General features: G+C 45.8%; 2 protein-coding genes and 1 non-coding gene across 3 annotated transcripts; 1 reads left to right on the top strand and 2 right to left on the bottom strand.

Moving 5' to 3' along the window:
- Window positions 1-589: 589 nt before the first annotated feature.
- On the top strand, window positions 590-8,280 carry LOC103179666 (zona pellucida sperm-binding protein 4-like). The gene is made up of 9 exons (XM_007895044.2): window positions 590-815; window positions 5,521-5,699; window positions 5,773-5,870; window positions 5,983-6,116; window positions 6,919-7,108; window positions 7,254-7,401; window positions 7,541-7,613; window positions 7,931-8,041; window positions 8,129-8,280. Exons 1-9 carry the CDS (start codon window positions 590-592, stop codon window positions 8,278-8,280), a joined length of 1,311 nt encoding a protein of 436 aa, XP_007893235.2.
- Window positions 4,375-4,446, bottom strand: trnav-uac. Its single transcript has one exon. It is a non-coding gene; the product is annotated as a tRNA-Val (tRNA).
- Window positions 8,281-20,260: 11,980 nt separating the features above from the next.
- LOC103179669 (protein rapunzel-like) lies at window positions 20,261-21,779 on the bottom strand. The gene is given in 2 exon segments (XM_007895048.2): window positions 20,261-21,427; window positions 21,430-21,779. Coding segments are annotated over 2 exon segments (702 nt in total). The 5' UTR covers window positions 21,710-21,779; the 3' UTR covers window positions 20,261-21,005.
- Between the last annotated feature and the right edge of the window lie 3,570 nt (window positions 21,780-25,349).

The raw sequence follows: 25,349 nt of genomic DNA, 5'->3' as shown, positions 1-25,349 counted from the left end.
AAGGGATTTCAACAAGCCAGTCACTCAGCCAAGCCGTAGGAATTGCTGGGAGCTGCTATCCTGGTTCTTAAGAGGCCTCACAAGTTGGAGCCAACTATGACAAGACCATGTGGTGGGCTGGGGAGTCTGGTGCCTGAGTATTCCACAATGCCACAGTATTCCCGAGGGAGGGCTCGGCTGATGGCATCAAAGAAACATAGAAGGCTATTTATTATTGGTTTAAATTTATTCCTCGACCCAACCTGAAGCCATGTCTCACCCCAGCCTGTAGCTGCTGATACAAACCATAGGTAATAATTCTTGTCTTTGAAACCAGCTCAAAAAAAAACACACCCCCCACCACCCCCTCCCCTCTCAACAAGGCTCATAACAAGGCAACAGGCTGCCAGGGCGAGGAGATGCTGACTCCACGTGGGAATGAATGAATGGATGAATTGAACTGCACTGCACTGCAGTGGATGTCAATTGGCTTGTGGTTGAGCTCCAGGCTGATTGGGAGCAGCAGATGAGTGCGGTTAAGCGGCTCCACTAGAAAGAGGCGGTTGAGGGGGCTCAGGCTGCGTTGGCTGAGATGTTCTGGGCTGTTACGATGGGGATGCCAATGCCAACTGTTGGGGGCTGGTACTGGAGCTGCTGCTGTTGCTCTCTCCTGTTGCTGGCTGCAGTCTCTTGGGCTCAGGCGCCTGACTTGTGCTCCCTGGAGTTGGGGGAGAGGAAGCCATGTGGGTTCCCAGGCATCAAAGCCACTCAGTGCATCCAGCAGGGCTGCTGTTTCCACAACTCAAAGCGAACGTGCACCTCCCAGGAGTTTGCAGGTAAGCTGCACCTTACCAGAGGAAGCTTCTCTCTTCCCTTCTGCTCCAGGGACTTTTGGAAGCAATTGTCGCAGGTGGGGACTGAACTCCAAGGGACACTCTTATCCCACACCCCGAAGCCTTAAAAACACAGATTTCTACAGATGCAGCAATGCTTCGTGTGTTTGTTTCAAACCTTTAAGGTGATTTGTAATGCCTTTAATTAGTTGTCGATTCAAATGCTGTGAATGTGCCTAAAATTCTGTAACAACTGCCCAAACGATGACTACCAATGACGTTATATATTGCAGAAGGACAATTACTGCTGTAGAATTCCTAGCAGTTCCCACCACTTTATTTGTTTTATAACTATCTGTAAACCCATGAGTTCCACATAAATGCAACTTATGCATTTCCCTGCGATTTGGAGTGTCCATTCTCTTTCCCCCTGGAAGGGAAACTATCTACCCACTATCAATCCAGTCAGGACCACCTTATTGGATAAATGCCTTGGCTTGCAGAGCTAATTGAAGCCACATGGGAAGCAATTCTAACCCCCCCCCCCACCCAGTCACCTATCTGCTCCTCCCAATCCTCCAGATAAGCCAGGCATCTGGTGGGTCAAGAATAGTACAGTTGGGTATACTGTGGACCACATGCCCTTGCCAGACTTGGATCTGATGTGTGAGAGTGCCAGCAGCGAGTGGGTGGGGATGGCCACACTGAGCTCTCTTGAGATGTTCTTGGGGGTTACAAATGGGACCAGTGTGTGTGTGTGGGGGGGCGGTGGGTATGTGTGTGAGGTTCCTTCCTAGAGAAGAGGAGCTGCTGGTGCTGGTCTCACCGTTGAAATGTTATGTGAAGTGACTTGCTGCTGCTCTTAGAAGTGCCCAGACTTTGCAATCTGGTACTTTCATGGCATTAATAATCATTACATTTGATATAGCACCTTATTGTGTCTTCCAGATGTCTCAAAGTGCTTCACTGAATAAACTGTGGGAGGGATTTTAAATGTGATTTTTCTGAAAGCTTCTAATTTTTTTAATATATGAAATATGTTTTCAATCAATAATCATATTTTTAATTGATATAGCATCTTTTATGTTGGGAAGAAGTTCTAAGACGCTAGACAGTAGAGGGTTTGCACCAAAGTGAGGCGTCCGGCGCCTCCGTGGTTAGAGCAATCGCCACGGAGGCGAAAGACCTGGGTTTGATTCTCAGCAGTGCAAAGCGTTGGGCAAGTTTCCTTACTCCACATGTCTGTTTAGCTCGCAGCAAGTAGGAACCCATTTGTTAATTGATTGGCGGATTGCTTTTCTGGGGGTAATAATCCCTTAAAAGAAAATTGAGGCTCAATCCACAACTGTTTGTTAGCCACTGCTGTGCACAATTGGCTGCCACATTTTGCCCACGAAGTATACAGTCAATTCACTTTACAGTATATTCTGAAGTACTTTGAGACTCCTCAAAGAAGTGATAAGGTGCTATATCAAATACAAGCATTATTATTATTGTAAAGTGAATTGACTGTATATTTGGTGGCTGAAATGCCTTGCATTTGATGTGATCAATTGCACACAGCAGTGTCCCACAAATAGTTGTGGATTGAATGAACAAATTATTTTTCTAAGAGATGCTTATCTCCAGGAAAGCAATCTGTCAATCGATTAACAACCAGGTTCCTAGTTACTACTAGGTTGTGTGAAGTAACAACAACAACAACAAGATTCCATTTATAGAGCGCCTTTCACGTCAGGAGGACGTCCCAAGGCGCTGCACAGTTGGGTCATGACCCGAGCAGGGGGGAAATGGTCAGGGTGAGGGAGGGAGGGAGAGAGGAGGGGAAATGGCCAGGGTGAGGGGAGGGGAGGGAGGGAGAGAGGGGGGAAATGGTCAGGGTGAGGGGAGGGAAGGGAGGGAGCGAGGAGGAGGAAGAGAGTCGAGAGGGGAGACGAAGGCACGGTCAAAGAGAAGTAAGGAAACTTGCCCAACATTTTGCCCTGCCTGGAAATTGAATCCCGGTCATTTTGCTTGCGAGGCAAGTGCTTTAATGATAAGCTACAGGACTCCACAAACCTCCACGTTAAATCTCCTGCAGTCTCCAGCTTCTTCCTTGGGAGATGAACCTTGTCTATGGGTCTGCCACCCTTGTATTTGATCTTTACTGTTGATGATGATAGTTGGTCATTGAGAGTCTCAAAGTGCTTTACGTGATGCACTGTAAAGTGGCTTGACTGTAACTTCTGTTCTCTTAGCAATGCAGGTTTAGAGTTTGCTGTGTAACTAAAGCCTCATTGCTCTTACATTCTGCACCAAGAATGGTGAAATCGAGATCACCCCAAATGTGACTGTCGCTCTCCTGAACCTGGGCTCACTGTATCTCATTGAGCTAGACACGGTCTAACAGTGAGCTGGTGATTTCAGTAAGAATGTGTCTGAACTAGGTTTTCACACCTGTTCAAACTCAGTCATTAAGGTTAAAGTGGAGCTGTCACTGCCAGAACCATAAGTAGGATAAGTGGTGCCAAGAGGTGTTTATCTTGAGCTGTTGAGAATGATCAGGGTGTCTTGTCATTGATTAATGAATGATTAATTAATTGGGTTCTGTCTGACACTATTTATTTTCTTTGCATTGCAGAGGGTAATAATCCCTCCCCCCTCAAAAAAATATGGTCACTCAATCCATGACTGTTTGTGGGACACTGCTGGGTGCAATTGGCTGCTGTGTTTTGCCCACAAATATACAGTCAATTCACTTAACAGTATATCCTGTGACGTTCATTGAGATATCTCAACTATGTGATAAGGTGCTATATCAAATGCAAGGATTATTTTTTGGTCTGGAATGGAATATCTGCTCTCTCCCTGGAGGAATGTACCATGCTTACTGAATTCTGGATAGTATTAGGCTTGGGACACCATTAAAGTTTAACCAGCAATAATGCTTTTTGCATTTGATCAAGTGCTTATCACATTGTTGAGATCTCAGAATGTTTCACAGAATATTGTAAATTGGATTGACTGTATATTTTGTGGGTGAAATGTGGCAGACCATTGTGTTCCGCAAACAGTCATGGATTTTTTTGTAAGGGATTATTACCCCCATAAAGCAATCTGCCAATTGACTAATAACCGAGTTCCTACTTACTGGTAGGTAAACAGAGGTGTGGAGTAAGGAAACTTGCCTAAGGTTTTACCCTGTCTGGGAATTGACCCGGGTTCTCTCGCTTGCAAGACAAATTCTCTAATCAATAACATCAGAGCTTGCTGTTGAAAAACCTGCCTGTCAAGCTCTTTGTACTTGTCCTGTAAAGATAGAACAACCTGTATATAATAATAATAATAATAATCCTTGCATTTGATATAGCGCTTTTCACGTCGGGAGGACGTCCCAAAGCGCTTCACAGAACACACTGTAAAGTGAATTGACTGTATATTTGTGGGCGAACGCGGCAGCCAATTGCGCACAGCAATGTCCCACAAACAGTCGTAGATAGAAAATGACCAATTTATTATTGTTTTTGGTTTTGGAGGGATTATTATTAGGCTCTGTGTGGAGTAAGGAAACTTGCCCAAGGTTTCGCCCTGCCTGGAATTGAACTCAGGTCTCTCGCTTGTAAAGCGAGTGCTCTAACCACTGAGCTACAGGACTCCACACCCGTATATCTCCTACCCGTTGGGGCTTTGGTTTACAGGGTTGAGTGACTTCAGTTATGCAAAACGGTTGGGATTGTTCTCCTTGGAACAGAGGTTAAGGAGAGATTTAATAGAGGTGTTCAGAATTATGAGGGGTTGATTGAGTAAATAAGAAGAAACTGTTTCCATTGGCTGATGTGTCTGTAACCAGAGAGCACAGATTTAAGGTAATTAGCAAAAGAACAAGAAGGGAGTTTTTTTTTAATGCAGTGAGTTGATGCGATCTGGAATGCACTGCCTGAAAAGGTGATGGAAGCAGATTCGATAATAACTATGCCATTCCCTTTTGAGATATACTTAAAGAAAAAGTGACAAGGCTATAGGGAAAGAGTGGGCATGAGGCAAATGGCCTCCTTCTGTGCTGTAGTATTCTGTGAATCTTTGAGTAGGAATCCCTAAACCCCAGACCATTTCCCAGTCCTCCAATGAGCCAGGTAGGCTGGTATGTCATTGTAATGACATGTAGTGGAGTCCTGTAGCTCAGTGGTTAGAGCACTTGCTTTGCAAGCAAGACACCTGGGTTCACTTCCAGGCAGGGCGAAACCTTGGGCAAGTTTCCTTACTCCACACGCCTAATAATAATCCCAAAAAACCCAAAACAATAATAAATTGGTCATTTTCAATCTACGACTGTTTGTAGGACATTGCTGTGCGCAATTGGCTGCCGCGTTCGCCCACAAATATACAGTCAATTCACTTTACAGTATATTCTGTGAAGCGCTTTGGGACGTCCTCCCGACGTGAAAAGCGCTATATCAAATGCAAGGATTATTATTATTGTAACTCGATTCTAACGTTCTATTCCCAAGAATGTTGAATTGGAGGCAGTTGAGCTTGGAGGAGGTGCGAATTGCATCTTTCACTCCACTTCTGCCCCCAATCACCAAGGGGGTGCCTTCCCATTAATATTAATTGTATAATTAATTATCATTAATATTATAAAAGTCATTGGAACAGGAGAAACTGAAACAGTGTTATTGCTCTTCAAATGTAATGTGCTGCACTGATTCCATGTTCCATCACCTGTTAGTCTGCACCAAGAATGGGGAATTCCTGATCGTCATCACCAAGGACGTGACTGTCCCTCATCTGAACCTGAGCTCAGTGCATCTGAAAGAGGGACAGGGAAAGGAGTGTGGAGCCAAAAAAATCTCTACAGATGTGGTGATCTTCCAGTTCCCAGTAACCGCGTGTGGCACCCAGCATCGGGTATGTACTGAAAAGTGTGGGCGCAGGGATGTGTGTGCCCAGTGAGCTCATTACTGATTAGTGTGTCTTGTAGATGAAAAGTGGGCATTTGGTGTACGAAACAGACGTGTTGGCTGCCAGGCAGATACTGAACGAACACGAGGGATCAATAACTCGAGACAGCACCTTCAGGTGAGAGCAGCCTGTTTACACTGCCTTGCTACTCACTGCGATTTACTACACTTAGACTTAGAGCTGGTCATTGCCACATCTAAAGACTCTCTCTCTGTCACTTTTTGCCCAGGCTTCACGTCCAGTGCAGGTACAATGGCAGTCAGGAGGCTGACTTGCGAGTGAACCCAATAGTTTACACACATCCTCCCCCATTGCCTGCCACTATGGAGGGTCCTCTGCATCTGCAGCTGAGAATCGCCAAAGGTAATGCATGGCAACACCCTGACTTAAAAATAATAATAATCCTTGCATTTGATATAGTGCCTTATCACATTGAGACATCTAAAGAGCTTCACAGGATGTGCTGTAAAGTGAATCGACTGTATTTTGTGGGTGAAACATGGCAACCAGTTGCACACAGCAATGTCACACAACCAGACGTGGAATGCGTGACCACTTTTTATTTAGGAGATTATTGGCCCAGAAATTAGAGAAATTCTTGCATTCTTTTCAAATAGTGCCATTGGATCTTTAACATCCACCTAAAAGGGCAGATGGGACCTCGTTTTAACATCTCATCTGAAGGACAGTGCACATATACACGCCAATGATGCATTGGGGTGCCAATTTAGACTGATTCCAAATCCCGATTTGGGTTTGAACCTGCTAACTCTGAGGTGAGCGTGCTACCACTGTGCCAGGCTAACTCACAAAATGTAAGATGGTGGAGAGTACCATAAAGGTATTAGACAAGAGCTTCTCTCAGTATCCTGGCTGAGAATCCCCATATTTTTGTGTCAGAATAGCTTGGCTCAGTCAGCAGCCCTCTGGTATCTGAGTGAAGGTTGTGGGTTCAAGCGCCACGTCTGGGACTTTGAGCTCATAGTCCAGGTTGATGCTCCAGTGCAGTGCTAGATGGAGCACTGTATTGTCAGCGATGCCATCCTTCGGAAGAGATGTTGAAGTAAGGACCCATCGGCTTGTTTGTGCAGCTGAGAATCGGCAAAGGTAACGCCCTGATTTCTCCCCTCTCCCAACCTGTCCCTTGACACTCTGCCCTTTTCAGGTCGTGGCTACCAGACGTGGTACGTGGAGAGAGACTACCCTATCTTGAGGCGCCTCCGGGACCCAGTGTTTGTGGAAGTTCGTGTCCTGAACCGCAACGATCCATCCCTTGTGCTGATACTGCATCACTGCTGGGCCACTCCCACCTCAGAGCCCAGACACCAAGTTCAGTGGGATGTGCTGGTCCATGGGTAAGGAGGGCTGCTCTGGGGGTGATGGGGAGCTGGCGTTCTAGCCAGTGACAAACGTGGAGATGAGATCAAGTTCGGGAACCGGAGGGGAGTTCTCTCTCCTCTCTCCCTCTCTTCCTCATCCCCTCGCTGTCTCTCACTCCAGGTGTCCCTATACTGGTGACAACTACAAAACCCTCCCTATCTCAGTGGACGCTACTTCTGGTCTGCGGTTTCCATCTCACCACAAGCGTTTTGTAGTGAAGACTTTCGTTTTCTTGGCCAGGAACTCAGACAAGCCTCTGTCTGGGGAGGTGAGTGTCAGCAACTTGGCTCTGACTGTACACTTAGACTTACAGCTGCTCATTGCCACATCCAACCACCGTCTCTGTAACTCTATTCCCAGTTGGTAAAGTCACTTGAAATGAACTCTCCATCTCTGCTGCTCTCCAGGTCTACCTGCACTGCAGTGCTGAGGTCTGCTCCACCTCCAGGGGAGATGCCTGCTTCACTTCCTGCAGTCCAAGTGAGTGTTTCTCTTTTATTCTCTTTTCTGAGGCCCTGACTGTTCTGGCTCTTCACAACAGTGATTGTTCTCACCCCCCACTCCACCCCTGCCTTGGGATGTCCATACCAAGCAAAACAAGCTGCTGTTACAGCATCTCCATCACAGCATCGTTGCATTTAACTGAACTCCCTGTATTATTGTGTAGTGAGTCCAGCTTCCAAATCAAGATTGAATTGATGTTTGATAGACCCAGATGCAATCTTCTTGTTGCTGCGTGGTGGCTGTTGTGCGACTGCTGCTGCTGGAGTGACTAATGTGACCGTTTCTCTTGGTAGAGAAGCGCAGAAGTGCTGATGAGGGGGAGGGTGTGCTGGTGTCGGCTGATGGACCCATCGTGTTCATACAGGATGGAGTCAAGGCAGCTGTGATGAACCCTGAGGAGGAAGGTAAATGAGTGCCCATCTTGTGGCCAAACCAGGGCTGTGTCTCACACAACCTGACCCTTTATCTCGCTCTCTCTATCCCCCCCACAGGTATTGGTGCTGTTACGGCTTCCCAGGTGCTGCCTGCGGTGGCTGCTGGTTTTTCGCTGCTCTCCCTGGCCATGATAACACTTGCAGTCGCTCTGTGCAGAGTGAAGAGGCCCCGTGAGGTGCGATATGAATCTGGCTCCTCTGATCTGTAGATCTATCTAATAAACTATAGTTGCCCTATGAAAAGCTGGCTTACTGTCTGTCCAAAATATTTTTGATTCTGTTTTTGGTCAGCCGGATGTCTAACACATGCAGAAACCCATCACCGCACTAGCTTGCCATTGATATTGCTGATAGCAATTCAAAATGTGTGTAGTGCAGGTTAGAATAACAGCAAATCATAGGTAACAATTCACTTGTGTGGCACCAATAGCCCTGATGCAATACAATGAAACTCTCCTTGTGTTGGATATAGGTAAATATAATGTTGGTTAAATTAATCCTGGCTTCTCCCCTTACCTCTGGTTCTTTCTCCTTTGTGTACTTCTCTTTACCATCTCTCCAATTTTTCCCCTTAAAATTAATAATACTTTTGATGTAGTATCTTTGAGATGTCTCAAACACTTCACAGAATATACTGTGAACTGATTCAACTATTTTGAGGGTGAAATGTAGCAGCCAATTGTGCACAGAAGTGTCTCAAACAGTTGTGGATTGAATGACCAAATAATTATTTTTTTAGCAATCGTTAACCAACTAATTAGTTTCCTACTTACTGTTAGATAAACAGAAGTGTGTTTGTGGAGTAAGGAAACTTACGTAAGGTTTCACCCTGCCTGGGAATTGAAACTGGGTCCTCATGTGCCAAGCAAGCACTCTAACCACTATGCTACAGGACTCCAAACTCACCTTATCTATCATTCCCCCACCACCACAGCACTTTCCTCCATGATATTTCTATCTTCCCTCTGCCTCATCTTGCTCCATCTCCACTGACTTCTCCTCCCACAATCTCTCCCTCCACAGTAACTTTGCCACTTGTAATGACCAACTCTCTCATCCTTGACACTGTTGCCCCATCACCTCTCACAGTCCTCCTCCCACAAGTCTCCCTTGGTACACCAGCCATCTCCACTCTCTTGTCACACATACCATCTGCTGAACACACCTGTGCTCCAATGTATACAAACTGCAGAGTGCTGGGTAGCTGCAGCTTGTGTACGGTGGAGCTGTGGATTTTAGTGAGCAGGGCATTTGGATAATAAATAATCCTAGCATTTGATATAGCACCATATCACATCCTTGAGATCTCAAAGCACTTAATCTCACCTGGATGTAATGAATGTATGAATAAGGGTGGCAGGAGCTGGGTGAGGGGTGAGATAAAACAGTGTTGAACTATATTTTGTCTCAATAAGAGTTGATTGCCTTGGAAAGATATACAAAGTGGTTTAATAGAGTATTGAATACAGATTGGTAAGATTTGAGACTACAGTTTATGCATCAAGTTCAAATTGCTTAAAAACTGCATAATTGCACCTCAAGATCACCTTTGACAAGTTTCCTGTTTGTCCAAACACCACCCTGCACATTAAGGCTTTGGCTTGCAGGGTTAATAGAACCCAAGTGGGAGGTTTCCTTTCTGCAGGCTAGACCCTGATTACCTCCATACACATACAATAATCACCCAGAGAATAGTTACTAATTGGTCATTGTGATAGACAAGTGTATGCTTGAGCTCTCACTAAGTGGATACCAGGAATTTCCTATGAGCTTCTTGCTGAGCAACACACGAATATTAAATGCACAAAATCTTTGCCATTCTGCTGCCTGCAACTCACATATCCCTGTCTATTGAAGGATGATTATAACAGAAGGTGTGAAAGTGGGGCAGAGAAGGTAAGCAGGGTTTCCTTGGGTAAGCAGGATGTGTCGCTCCAGGGAGAGAATGCATTCCATTCCAACAATCTATCTCTGGAATTTCCTTGTGAGTTGGATGCATGAAATTCTCAGTTTGGTTTGGATTCTCTTAAACATTGTGATGGGTTTCTGCGTGTGTCAGACACCAGACTGACAAAAAAAAGCCTGAGCACCAGCTGTTTCTCAGCTATTGGACAAACACCTGCCTTCACATCATGGGCAGAACTTTATAGGACAACATTACACGTTTCAGTCCTTGACCAGGACTACTTTCCTCCACCAGGTAAGCCTCAACCAGAACTCACTTATATCCTTACCCAAACACCACACCCTCAAACCAATCCTCGCCAGCTTCCACTGGTTCTGTCTGCAAAAGGATCCATGTGTAGTTAAGAGCAGTCATTGAACAGAGTGACAGCATGCCAGCTTTTCATGGGGAAGCCTTAGTTTATTAGACAGATCCACAGATCAGAGGAGCTGAATTCATACCACACCCCTCAGGGCCTCTTCACTTTGCACAGAGCAACTGTCAGTGTTAGCATAGCCAGGGAGAGCAGCGTAAAACCAGCAGCCACTGCAGGCAGCACCATGGAGGCAGCAACAGCACCAACACCTGTGAGGAGGGAGAGAGACATTGTGTGAGACACAGCCCCAGTCTGGCCACAAGAGCAGCGCTCACTTACCTTCCTCCTCAGGGTTCATCACATCTACCCTGACTCCATCCTGTATGAACACGATGGGTCCATCAGCTGATACTAGCACATGCTCCCCTTCATCAGCACTTCTGCGCTTCTCTACCAGGAGAAACAGGCACGTCAGTGCCCATAATAATAATAATCCTTGCATTTGATATAGAACGTTTCATGTCGGGAGGACGTCCCAAAGCGCTTCACAGAACACACTGTAAAGTGAATTGACTGTATATTTGTGGGCGAACGCGGCAGCCAATTGCGCACAGCAATGTCCCACACAGTCGTAGATTGAAAATGACCAATTTGTTATTGTTTTTGGTTTTGGAGGGATTATTATTAGGCTCTGTGTGGAGTAAGGAAACTTGCCCAAGGTTTCGCCCTCTGCCTGGAATTGAACTCAGGTCTCTCACTTGCAAAGCGAGTGCTCTAACCACTGAGCTACAGGACTCCACAGTATTATTATCAGCACTTCTGCGCTTCTCTACCAGGAGAAACAGGCACCTTAGTGCCCATAACAACTTATATTTGCATAGCACATTTCACATTAGGAGGACATCCCAAGGCACTAGACAGTCAGAGATTTGGACCAAAACTGGGGGTTGGGATCAGGAGGGGTGGAGGGTGAGCAATAGTGTGGTTGAAGAGGAGGATCTTGAGACAGGCCTTGAAGGAGGCAAGGGAGGGTGCAGCGAGGCAAAATAACTATAGGATGGAGTTCCAAAAAGGTGAGGGCTGTGAATTGATAGAGATAGGAACCAGCCTTGAGAAGAGTATAAAACTGAAACACTCACATGGACTGCAGGAAGTGAAGCAGGCATCTCCCCTGGAGGTGGAGCAGACCTCAGCACTGCAGTGCAGGTAGACCTGGAGAGCAACAGAGATGGAGACAGTTCAGTTCAAGTGACTTTATCCAACTGGGAATAGAGTTACAGAGACAGTGGTTAGATGTGGCAATGAGCAGCTGTAAGTCTAAGTGTACAGTCGGAGGCCAAGTTGCTGACACACACCTCCCTGGACAGAAGCTTGTGTGGGTTCCTGGCCAAGAAAACAAAAGTCTTCACTACAAAACACTTGTGATGAGCTGGGAACCGCAGACCAGAAGTAGCGACCACTGAGATGGGGAAGGTTTTGTAGCTGTCACCGGTATAGGGACACCTGGAGTGAGAGACAGCGAGGGAATAAGGGATAGAGCAGAGGGAGAAAGAGAACAAGAACTCCCCTCCGGTTCCCGAACTTGATCTCATCTCCACATTTGTCACTGGTCAGAAAGCCAGCTCTCTTGTCTAATACTTTTATGCTACTCTCCACCATCTTACATTCTTATATTTTCTGCGTCAGCCTGGCACAGTGGTAGCACTCTCGCCTCAGAGTTAGCAGGTTCAAACCCAAATCGGGATTTGGAATCAGTCTAAATCGGCACTCCAATACATCTTTGGTGTGTGTGTGTGTGCGCTGTCCTTCGGATGAGACTTAAAACCAAGGTCCCATCTGCAAGAATTTCTCCTAACTTCCGGGCCAACAATTTCCTAATTAAAAAGTGGTCACGCATTTCATGTCTGGTTCTGTGACATTGCTGTGTGCAACTGGTTGCCATGTTTTACCCACAAAATACAGTCGATTCACTTTACAGCACATCCTGTGAAGCTCTTTGAGATGTCTCGATGTGATAAGGCACTATATCAAATGCAAGGATTATTATTATTTTTAAGTCAGGGTGTTGCCATGCATTACCTTTGGCGATTCTCAGCTGCAGATGCAGAGGACCCTCCATAGTGGCAGGCAATGGGGGAGGATGTGTGTAAACTATTGGGTTCACTCGCAAGTCAGCCTCCTGACTGCCATTGTACCTGCACTGGACGTGAAGCCTGGGCAAAAAGTGACAGAGAGAGAGTCTTTAGATGTGGCAATGACCAGCTCTAAGTCTAAGTGTAGTAAATCGCAGTGAGTAGCAAGGCAGTGTAAACAGGCTGCTCTCACCTGAAGGTGCTGTCTCGAGTTATTGATCCCTCGTGTTCGTTCAGTATCTGCCTGGCAGCCAACACGTCTGTTTCGTACACCAAATGCCCACTTTTCATCTACAAGACACACTAATCAGTAATGAGCTCACTGGGCACACACACCCCTGCGCCCACACTTTTCAGTACATACCCGATGCTGGGTGCCACACGCGGTTACTGGGAACTGGAAGATCACCACATCTGTAGAGATGCTTTTGGCTCCACACTCCTTTCCTTGTCCCTCTTTCAGATGCACTGAGCTCAGGTTCAGATGAGGGACAGTCACGTCCTTGGTGATGACGATCAGGAATTCCCCATTCTTGGTGCAGACTAACAGGTGATGGAACATGGAATCAGTGCAGCACATTACATTTGAAGAGCAATAATGTTGTTTCAGTTACTCCTGTTCCAATGACTTTTATAATATTAATGATAATTAATTATATAATTAATATTAATGGGAAGGCATCCCCTTGGTGATTGGGGGCAGAAGTGGAGTGAAAGATGCAATTCGCACCTCCTCCAAGCTCAACTGCCTCCAATTCAACATTCTTGGGAATAGAACATTAGAATCAAGTCATTACTCTGTGGAGTAAGTCAGTCATCCTGTTCCTGTGCCAGGCAGCTCCACAGTCATCCAGGGCTCTGCTGCTGACGTACCAGCCTACCTGGCTCATTGGAGGACTGGGAAATGGTCTGGGGTTTAGGGATTCCTACTCAGAGTCATTTAATACTACAGCACAGAAGGAGGCCATTTGCCTCATTCCCACTCTTTCCCTATAGCCTTGTCACTTTTTCTTTAAGTATATCTCAAAAGTGAATGGCATAGTTATTATCGAATCTGCTTCCATCACCTTTTCAGGCAGTGCATTCCAGATCGCATCAACTCACTGCATTAAAAAAAAACTCCCTTCTTGTTCTTTTGCCAATTATCTTAAATCTGTGTTCTCTGGTTACAGACACGTCAGCCAATGGAAACAGTTTCTTCTTATTTACTCAATCAACCCCTCATAATTCTGAACACCTCTATTAAATCTCTCCTTAACCTCTGTTCCAAGGAGAACAATCCCAACCGTTTTGCATAACTGAAGTCACTCAACCCTGTAAACCAAAGCCCCAACAGGTAGGAGATATACAGGTTGTTCTATCTTTACAGGACAAAGTTCCGAGATCTCAACAATGTGATAAGCACTTCGTCAAATGCAAAGAGCATTATTGCTGGTTAAACTAGGGGATCCCAACTCAGCCTCTTTCTACCAGCGCTGCTTAACTGCACTCATTTCTGCCCAAATCAGCCTCAGGTTCAGCTCGTCTCTCCCCAGGGCCAATTCACAGCCACTGGCATTCCCATCTGGAGAAAACACATTTTTTTAAAAGGAATGATCACTGTTGGGGACTGAACTCAGAGGGATATTTTTGGCTCGCGTGCAGAAACATTCAAAGCAGATTTCTACAGATTAAGCAATACTTCAGGTATTTGTTTCAAGCTTTAGGATGATTGAAATACATAATAATAATAATCCTTGCATTTGATATAGCGCCTTATCACATTGTTAAAATGTCCCCAAATGCTTCACATTTGTAAAGTGAATTGACTGAGTATTTTGTGAATGAAATATGTCAGCCAATTGTGCAGCCTGGATTGAGTGGCAGAAGTTTTTTTAACAACCAGGTTCCTACCCATTGCTGGTAAGCATAGGCATGTGGAATTGAACCTGGGTCCTTTTGCTTGTAAGGCGAGCGTGCTAACCAATACACTAAAGGACTCCACACTAAACACAGACTTCTACAGATGAAGCAATGCTTCATGTATTGGTTTCAAACTTTGACCAATATGATTAAATTAAAATGAAAGCGGGAATCTAACAAGTAATAACCATTACAATGTCTTTAGTTATGAAATCATATTCTGTAAAATTTGCCTAAACAGTGACTACTGATAAAATCTTTATTATTATTATGAAAGGGCTACTTGCTGATGGGGAATTTTGCTGGGAAAATTAATGCTGGGGAATATGTTGACAACTCCCTTGATTGGAGTGGTCGCCTGGAGGATGGTGTGGGGCTTAAATAAATCCACATCCTTCCAACTGCAGGCTGACACCCGGCCTTGAGGTTATTCATGTAGTATTGAGGGGAATCAGTCCCAATTGTAGAATTAGGTAAGCAGAATGAATCAAATCCATAATGGTCCTAGTTGGACAAACAGCGGGAAAGCTTGCCAGATAGTGATATCAATGGCAAGCTTTGCGGTATTAGCTGGGTAGACTCCAGCAGTTACCCCAACACAAACTCTGGGGTCCCCAAGCCTTGGTTCTTGCCAACCTGTGCCTAATACTTTCGGGAATTAGGTAAGCAGGATGCATCCCTCCAGGGAGAGAGAGCGCATTCCATTCCAACAATCTATCTCTGGGATTTCCATGACTAGGTGGAATGCTTAGTTTGGATACTCTTAAACATGGTGATGGGTTTCCACATGTGTCAGACACCTACCTGACCAAAACAAAAAAATACCCCTAATGGGAGACAGTGTGCATTCAATTCCAAACACTAGAATTTCTATGTTTAGGTGGGTTGCATGGAACTGTGATTTAAGTGGCACTTAAGGCATTGCACCTCAGCTTAAGGCATTGTACCTCCTCACCTCAGGCACTGACAGCATCAGCATCCATGGTTGCCTATTCCACCTTGCTAAGCCAGTCTGGAAACTTGGCATCTTGTTTGACCCTCAACTATCCTTTCTACCCCACATCTGCGCCATGACCCGCTCTGCCTTCCCCCACCTCCGCAACATCGCTCGGCTCTGCTTCTGTCTCACACCGCAGGCCGCTGAAACCCTCATACATGCCTTCATTACATCAAGGCTCAACTATACAAACTCATTGCTTGTCGGCCTCCCTAAATCCTCCCTCCATAGGCTGCAGTTCATCAACTCTGCTGCCCATGTCCTCTCCCGCACCTGGCTCCATGACCTTATCAACCCCATCCGTGCCTGACTCCATTGCCTTCCCATCAACAGAGGATACAGTTCAAGATCTTGGTCCTCACCGTCAAAGCCCTTCATGGTCTTGATCCCACCTATTTCTGCGACCTCCCAAACCCCTACTATCCTGCTTGCTCCCTCCGCTCAGCAGTCTCTGGCCTGCTTCACACCCCCCGCCTCACTCGGCCCACTATTGGCGGGCGGGCCTCTTGACACTCTGCCCCCACCCTCTGGAACTCCATTCCACAGTCTCTTTGCCTCGCTCCTTCCCTTGCCTCCTTCAAGACCCATATCAAAATCCTCCTTCGACAGTGCTTTCGATCTCCCTGCTTCTCCCCTGCCCTCCACTTTGCTCGACCCCCAGCTCGGGTCCAAAACTCTGTCTGTCCAGCACCTTGGGACATACTCCTGATGTGAAAGGTGCTATACAAATGTAATTTTGTTGTTGTTGCTTCGTATGCACACATTGTTGGCTCCTTGTGGAGTAGGCTGGCTTCCCTGTTCATGAGGAATGTGAGGGATAGGCTTTGTATGAGATCACAGAATGTCTTTATCTGCCTTTATCACCTCAAGGCTGGACTATGGGAACTCTCTCCTCGCCGGCCTTCCCGGCACCTCCCTCCACAAGCTGCAGGTCATTCAGAACTCTGCAGCTTGTGTACTGTCCCGCACCAGGCTTCGGGACCACATCACTCCCACCCTCGCTCGCCTCCACTGGCTCCCCATCCCCCAGAGGATCGAATTCAAGATTCTCACCCTCACCTACAAGGCCATTCACGGCCTTGCTCCCTCCTACCTCTCCAACCTACTATCCCCCTACCTACCTGCCCGTACCCTCCGTTCCTCTGGCTCCGGTCTGCTCCACATCCCCCGCCCCAACCGTCCTACTATTGGTGGCCGGGCCTTCAGCCTCTCAGCCCCTAGGCTCTGGAACTCTATCCCCCAGTGCCTTCGCCTTGCCTCCTCCCTTTCCTCCTTCAAGGCCGATCTCAAGACCTTTCTCTTTGACCGTGCCTTCAGCTCCCCTCTCGACTCTCTACCCCCTCCTCGCTCCCTCCCTTCCCTCCCCTCACCATTTCCCCCCTGCTCAGGTCCTGACCCAACTGTACAGTGCCTTGGGACGTCCTCCCGACGTGAAAGGCGCTCAATAAATGGAATCTTGTTGTTGTTGTTGTTGTCATATGGCTAAGAGGAAACCCACCTGCATTTTGTTCATCAAGTTCCACAAGGCTTTCAACCCTTATGCCTCAAGAAGCCATCATAATGAAAATGGAAGCCATAGGAATCCATGGTCAAATCTTGTTTGTTATCTGGAATGTGCATTCCAGGTTCAAAATCTGTGCAAGAATCAATGGTGGATTCATTGAACCCAACCCTCATGAAAGAGGGATAAGGCCATTATCACCCACCTTATTTGATGTATTCATCAATGACCTGTTGGATAGCATTGAGGGAGATGGACTTGGCATATCTATTCCAAGCTTTTCTTGGACATGATTGTGTTGCTATTGTTTGTGGATGATATTGTGCTGCTGACGGACTCACCTGGAGAGCTTTTGCACCACACCTGCCATCTTAAACAATGGGCCACCTGGTGAGACATGATGGTGGGTATCCCAAAGTACAGAATCGTGCTTCTACATGGCTCAAGAGAAAACGTCTCAATTGTTGATTCTTTTTGGTACCTGGGGGTTGTGGTGGACAACAACTTTTGCTTGGACACTGTCCTGAGGGACCACGCAGAGAAAGAGCCAAGATCACATTGGTTGGACAGCAAGGTCCCAATGTAGGCAAAGCTTATGGTTCTTTCAGTTTATCTATATATCAATTGCCAGTGTTATGATCTCTTTTGTTCTCTGTATGTCAATGGTGAGTGTTTGTACCTCCCTTGTTCTCCATATTTAATGCTCATTGTTTAGACCTCTCTTATTCTCTCTATATATCATTGATTAGTGTTTAGACTTACATAGGAACAAGAGTAGGACATTCAGCCCTCGAAACGCAAAGTACTGCAGATACTGGAAATCTGAAACAAAAACAGAAGTCGCTGGGAACACTCAGCATGTCATGGCAGCATCTATGGAGAAAGGAGAGTGAGTCAACATTTCAGGTCTACATTCTGACGAAGGGTCATGGACCCAAAACGTTGACTCATTTTCCTTTCTCCATAGATTCAGCCCTCGAGCCTGTTCCACCATTCTATTAGATCATGATTGATCTGTACCTCAACTCCAATTACCTGCCTTTGCCCCATATTCCTTGATACCCTCACCTAACAAAAGTCCGCCCATTCTTGCAAATTTTAATGGATCCAGCATCCACAACCTTTTGGGAGAGAGAGTTCTGGATTTTCTCTCTATATTTCAATAATCTGTTAGGAACCCTTTTTCTCTTCATATAAATGGTAAGTGTTCAGTTCTCTCTGTCTAATCAGGGAACCTAATCAGAATCAGCTGAACGGTAGAGTTTGTGTACAAGTGTGACGTATGTTATGTGGCAGTTGGTATAACGTTAGATAAATTGTTATGGGAAAATGACAATATGCAGTGGGTTGAAGAGTTAAATTGGTTCAGAAGTAAAAAGTGAGTTTATCACAGCTGCAGCTCTCTCATTAATTGTTGATGTAACATCCTGGAATGTATTAATCAAAATCAGCTCACGGTTCCCATACCCAAGGACGGTCCTGGCTTGTTTAAACCAGCCTGTGAATCACTGTCAGGTGGGTGAGGACTTGTGAGGACGTGCAGATGCACACGGACCATCTATCTTGGTGTTACAAAGGGACAATGATAAGAGGTAGAGCTAAGCTAAACTTTGGTCAGTCAGGATTGGTCATCATGGTGTTCGGACTGAGGTGATGAGAGCGAGTGAGTGCATCTCTCGTTTCCCTCGATCTGTGACTCAAGCCACTCGACCTCAATTGTTACAGCAATTTCAGTAATATCAGAAGTAAAAGAGATCAGCAAATGGCATATGTAAAGAGCCTTTCACGTTGGGAGGATATGCCAAGACGTTGGGACAATCAGGGATTTGGACCCGAGTTGGGGATTGGGATTAGGAGGGGTGGAGGGCAGGGAGGGAGGGTAGGGGTGGGAGGATGACCGAAGCTGCACTCACAGACGAGGGTCTTGAGATGGGTCTCGAAAGAGGCAAGGGAGGGAGTGAGGCAAAGGCACTGTGGGATGGAGTTTCAAAGGTGTGGGCACAGATGCTGAAGGCCCGACCACCGGTGCTGGGATCGAGCCAGGCGGGGCGGGGGATATGGAGCAAGCTGGAGCCCGCTGAGTGGACAGGTCTATGTAGAGATAGCAGGTCACAGGTAATAATAATAATAATCCTTACATTTGATATAGCGCTTTTCACGTCTTCTCGACGTCCCAAAGCGCTTCACAGAAGACATTGTAAAGTGAATTGACTGTATATTTGTGGGCGAACGCAGCAGCCAATTGCGCACAGCAGTGTCCCACAAACAGTCGTAGATTGAAAATGACCAATTTATTATTGTTTTGTTTTGGAGGGATTATTATTAGGCTCTGTGTGGAGTAAGGAAACTTGCCCAAGGTTTCGCCCTCTGTCTGGGATTGAACTCAGGTATTTTGCTTGCAAAGCGAGTGCTCTAACCACTGAGCTACAGGACTCCTCCCTCAGGTCGGGAGGAGCAAGGCCATGGAGGGCTTTGAAAGAGAGGACGAGGATTTTGAACTCTATCTTCTGGGGGATGGAGAGCCAGTGGAGCCAGGCATGGGTGTCAGGGTCACAGAGCCTGGTGTGGAAACAATACATGAATACAGCTGAAACAAAACTGCTTGAGACCAGGACTTTTGATTCCTTAAATGAATGCTTGGTATTATTGCGTGGAGTCCTGTAGCTCAGTGGTTAGAGCACTCGCTTTGCAAGTGAGAGACCCGAGTTCAATTCCAGGCAGAGGGCGAAACCTTGGGCAAGTTTCCTTACTCCACACAGAGCCTAATAATAATCCCTCCAAAACCAAAAACAATAATAAATTGGTCATTTTCAATCCATGACTGTTTGTGGGACATTGCTGTGCGCAATGGGCTGCCGCGTTTGCCCACAAATATACAGTCAATTCACTTTACAGTATATTCTGTGAAGCGCTTTGGGATGTCTAGAAGACGTGAAAAGTGCTATATCAAATGCAAGGATCATTATTATTATCAATGTGCCAGATCCAAAGAATGCTCAATAGTTTCAGTGGCAGAGAAACGAGAAAGCAAGATATTTTGAGATTTGAGCCTACTGCTTGTGAACTTCTGAACTTTGATATTGTCACTAGAGTGAGATTGCTGTACGTGAGCATAACAGCCAATATTGTTGGTAGTAACCCTGCTTATTGTAATTTGGTCACTTACTCTGTTGACCCTGTATTTATTTCCCTTTGCTTTGCAGAGGGTAATAATCCCTCCACCAAAAAAAGAATGTGGTCACTCAATCCCATGACTGTTTGTGGGTCACTGCTGTGCGCAATCGGTTGCTGCATCTCACCCACAAGATGTACAGTCAATTCACTTCACAGTATATTTCTGTGAAGCTCTTTAAGACGTCTCAACTACATGATAAGACGCTATATCAAATACAAGGATAATTAATATTTTTATTATGCTTATTGAATTAATGCAACTTTCCTGCCTTATTAAGTAAACAAACTAAGTATAAAATCCATGTGACTATGGTTCCTCTGTTAACCTGACCTAATAAAGTATATAAATTCCGGCAAACCAAATAAGGTTGTCTTTTCAGATTTCAATAAAGTGGTTAACTTTACTACAACAACAACATTACATTTGTATAGCGCCTTTCACATCGGGAGGTTGTCCCAAGGCGCTGGACAATCAGTGTTTCGGACACGGGGTTAGGGAGTGGGGAGGCCAGGGGGAGAAGAACTATGAGCATGGTTGAATAGGAGGGTCTTGAAACGGGTCATGAAAGAGGAAAGGGGGCGCGGGAGCTGGGGAAGAGAGTGGTTGGGAAGGGGTGTGGTGAAAGTTTCTGGTGGACAGGGGGGTGATCGTTGTGGGGGAGAGGAGGGTCATTGAGAGAAGTACTGGTTCCTGGGAGCAGGGGAGTGGGGAGGGAATAAGGTGACTGGACCAATGTGGGCTTGCGTGTAGAATCATTGCATTATTACCAATGCTTCTGAAAAATCGAAAGGATTTCACAACGTTGGTGACACTGTGAGATTCAACACCACTGAAAGGTTCATAGACAATCACCGACCAACTCAGCCAATCATGCTTTGGCCTCAGCTCCCGCAGGATGGAGGCACCTCACAGGATCGTATCTAGTTTTCCTTTGTTGGCTATGTGGCGGTTAATACAGACCTCTACCTAAACTCTAAATTCCTGGTCACACTGATCAATCCTTCGCACCATCTCAGCCTCAACCAGCCTCTCCTTCCATTCCTTCATCGCCGCTTCCAAATCCAGGCCAGTAAGGGAGGTGTAACCCATCAGAGCAATCAGACCGATGCCGAACAGGTCCTTGAGACTGGCACAGAGCGCTTCCACCAAATGCCGGTTCCCCTGGGCGTACTCCACTGCAGTGATCAGGATGGGTTTGGCAAAGACGGCGGAGTTGCCCACGAACCCATCGTAGAGGGTGTGCAAATTCTGGTCGCCTTTAGTGACCTGGAAGTGCGTCAGGAACTCTTCCTTCTGCCTCTCCTGGTATTCTGGGGCCGAATCTAGGATCTGCATGTACTTGCGGAATTGGTTCTTGATGTTCTCCTTGATGGCGAAGTACTGGTGTTTTTCTCAATCTCGCAAAGGAGCCCAGTGATCTTGCCCGTCACCACATCCAGCTGGTTTCTCACCTCGTGGAATTGCTCCTTCATAAACAGCAGCTCCTCACTCTCCACGTTCCTCATTGAGAGCTGGACAACGGCCGAGGCAATGCCAAATATAGGGCTCAAGACTCCCGCTACTGAGGCCATAGCCTCCAAATTCTTCACTAAAGGCAGGACTTTCTTCATGTGCTGCAGATTGTTCACCAGATCTGCTGTATGCTGAGCAATACTCAGTATGCTGATCATGCTGGCTGATTACGTCAAGCTGGTTAGGGGGCAACTGCCTCCAAAACAACAGTATTAAAGTAGGTATACATCTCAGCCTGTGGCTCAGTCACTCTCACTCTCAAGCCTGTGGCTCAGTCACTTTCACTCTTAGCCTGCAGGAGGTGACTGTAAACTCAGTTGCACCTCACTCCACATGCCCATCACCCCAATCCTCACCTGCCTCCACTGTCTACTGTCTCCAGCGGATTGACTCCCTCACATAATAATAATCCTTGCTTTTGATTTAGTGCCTTATCACATAATTGAAACGTCTCAAAGTGCTTCAAGGAACTATACTGTAGAGTGAATTGACTGTATATTTTGTAGGCGAAATGTGACAGCCAATTGTGCACAGCAGTGTCCCACAAATGGATTGAATGACCAAATTATTATTATTTTTTGGAGGGATTATTACCCCCGGAAAACCAATCCACCAATCGACTAACAACCGGGTTCCCATTTACTACGAGGTAAACAGGCGTGTGGAGTAAGGAAATAATATGAAAACAGGAATAGAGAAGGTTAAGTCAAGATTTAATAGAGATGTTCAATATTCTGAGGGGTTTGATCAATAAGGAATAAATGAGGAGAAACTGTTTCCATTGACAGATACGTGTGTAACCAGAAAACACAAATGTAAGATAACTGGTGAAAGAACCAGAGGGGAGACGAGGAAAATTGTTTTTACCCAACGTGAGTTGTTATGATCTGGAATGCACTGCCTGAAAGGGTGGTTGAAACAGATTCAATAATAGCTTTCAAAAGGGAATTGGATAAGTACAGTACTTGAAAAGGAAAAATTGCAGGGCAATGGGGAAAGAGCGGGGGAGTGGGACTAGTTAGATAGCTTTCAAAGAGCTGGTACAGGCATACTAGGCCGAATGGCCTCCTTCTGTGCTGTAAGATTCTATGAATCTAATACATAATAATCATATGTCTTTATTTGTCAAATAATATTCTGCAAAATTTGCCTAAAATTCAGTTTAAAAGTAACTGATGCCTTGGTGACTGCTGATGAAGTCGCCATTATTATTATGGAAGGGCAATTTACTGGTGAGGAATATTGAAATTACTGCTGAGGAATTCCTAGGGACTGTTTAACTTTATATCTTAGAAAAAAATGCCCTGGACAGTGAAGACTATCCCTGCCTCTTGCCCCTATTCCCCCTCCACTTCCCCATATCATGTTAATACTCACTGTGTTCAGGGCAGGCTCCTCTGAGGCACACCTTCTCTGTCTAACATATGGGATGGGTTTCTTCCTGTTTACAGTGCACATTGTAAATACACCGGAGACCAGAGTTCTCTCCTCACTGTCGATTAACCAGTTGCTCAGCAAAGCCTCCGACAGACCAGACTCCCTGAATCGCAAGCTCTACCTAGGTCTTAAAGCCCCAAAAATCAGAAGTCTATCGATGCTGGATCCATTTGAATTTTTAAGACTGAGATAGATACATTTTTGTTAGGTCAGGGTATCGGAATATGGGGCAAAGGTGGGTAAATGGAGTTGAGGTACACATCAGCCATGGTCTTATACAATGGAGGAACAGGCTCAAGGGGCTGTATGGCCTACTGCTGTTACTATGTTCCAATTTTTCCATCCGTTTTACCCATTTCTTTTTCCTTTCCCTTTGTTTCTGTATAATAACAATCATCCCAGCAACTGAGCCTGCATTTTATCCCGTCGTCAAACCTCTCAAAATCCTTCAGGTTTTTTTTAAATATCAAGTGGAGTGACTGTTATTTTGTAGGCAAACCCAGCAGCCAATTTGCACACACGACATCCTGCTCTCATCTGGGACACCAGGAGGGAGATCTTTAACCTTAATAATCCTTGCATTTGGTACAGCACCTTGGAATCCTGCTCCGTTGGGTGGAATCCTGGATGAGAGAAAATTTTCTTCAGTTGAACGTCAACAACACTCTCCTGATTTGCTCCCGACAGCACCTCCTCACCTCTGGCGCTGATAGCATCACCATCCATGGATGCACACTCCACCTTGCTAAGCCAGTCCGGTATCTTGGGATCTTGTTTGACCCTCAACTATCCTTTCTACCCCACATCTGCGCCATGATCCGCTCTGCCTTCTCCCACCTCCGCAACATCGCCCGGCTCCGCCACTGTCTCACACCACAGGCCGCCAAAACCCTCATCCACGCTTTCATTACATCGAGGCTCGACAATGCAAACTCTCTGCTTGTCGGCCTCCCCAACTCCTCCCTCCACAGGCTGCAAATCATCCAGAACTCTGCAGCCCATGTCCTCTCCCGTAACAGGCTCTGTGACCCTTCCTCGCCCAACTCCATTGGTTTCCCATCACACAGAGGACACAGTTCAAAATCCTGGTCCTCACATTCAAGCAGAGAGGCATACGCTAGTGGGGGAAGAGAATTAGAAAACAATAGTATTCAAAAATTGGGTTTGTGGAGTCCTGTAGCGTAGTGGCTAGCATACTCGCCTTACAAGCAAGAAGACCCAGATTTGATTGCTGGGCAGGGCAAAATATTAGGCAAGTTTCCTTAGTCCACATGCCTCTGTTTACCTAGCAGTAAGTAGGAACCAGGTTGTTAGTAGATTGGCAGATTGCTTTATGGAGGTAATAAATTTGGTCACTGAACCACAACTGATTGTCCGACACTGCAGTGTGCAATTGGCTGCCATGTTTTGCTCACAAATACACAGTCAATATATTCTGTGAAGACCTTTGAGACATCTCAAATGATAAGGCGCTATGTCAAATGCAAGCATTATTATCATTATTATAGATTTTTGTAGGGGGAACAAAGTGATATTTAAAAGTATATTTTAACAACATTCCTTAAAGAACAAGTGTTTAAAAAAAGTAATTTCAACACGCTGAAGAATCCAAGATGATAGCCAAAGCTGTACAGTGTATTGTAGAGCTGATCATCTGTGGTGACTGTGATACATTCCCACTGCGGATAGCCTGGAGTTTATGATCATGCAAAATACAAATGGGCTATTGTTCAACAGGAGATACCAAGAAATTTTCCTTTACTCAGAGGATTGTCAATATATTGGAGCAGGTTCCCAAGGAAGGGTGGTTGAGGCCAGGAGAGTTGGGTGGGTAGTCTGGAAGGTTGAGATCAGATACACCAACTTGCATTTACATAGCGCCCTTCACGTGGGGTAGCATCCTGGATGGGCTGAAGGCCCTTCTTCATCCAAACGCATTATTTTGATCTATGAGAGAGGGAGAGAGCGAGATGGAGAAAGAGGGGTCCTAGTACTGACCATTGATATACAGAGAGAACAAAAGAGATCCTAGGAATGTAGGAACAGAAGTAGGCCATTCAGCCCTTCGAGCCTGTTGCACCATTTTATTAGATCATGGCTGATCTGTACCTCAACTCCAAATACTTACCTTTGCCCCATATTATTATCCCTTGATACCCTGACCTAACAACAATCTATCCACCAGAGTCTTGATAACGTGAATGGATCCAGCATCCACAGCATTTTGGGGGAATGATTCTCCCACCAGAGGAATTAGTTTCTACCCTATCGAACCTCTTTATCATTTTAAATACCTCAATCAGATCACCCCCCCAACCTTTTAAACTCAGGGGAATACAGACCAAGGTTGTGCAAACTTTC

Source organism: Callorhinchus milii, unplaced genomic scaffold, assembly GCF_018977255.1.
Source record: "Callorhinchus milii isolate IMCB2004 unplaced genomic scaffold, IMCB_Cmil_1.0 Scaffold2, whole genome shotgun sequence".
In the NCBI taxonomy this organism is placed as follows: Eukaryota; Metazoa; Chordata; class Chondrichthyes; order Chimaeriformes; family Callorhinchidae; genus Callorhinchus; species Callorhinchus milii.
Note: the sequence above shows the minus strand (reverse complement) of the source record. Positions and strands in the feature narration are given on the sequence as shown.

What these genes read in the sequence shown, in the direction of transcription:
- LOC103179666 (XM_007895044.2), top strand. Translation starts at nt 590, where the DNA reads ATGGGGATGCCAATGCCAACTGTTGGGGGCTGGTACTGGAGCTGCTGC. An exon ending in ACTCGAGACAGCACCTTCAG is followed by an intron (nt 5,871 to 5,982) that starts GTGAGAGCAGCC and finishes CTTTTTGCCCAG; the next exon opens with GCTTCACGTCCAGTGCAGGT. An exon ending in GATGAACCCTGAGGAGGAAG is followed by an intron (nt 8,042 to 8,128) that starts GTAAATGAGTGC and finishes TCCCCCCCACAG; the next exon opens with GTATTGGTGCTGTTACGGCT.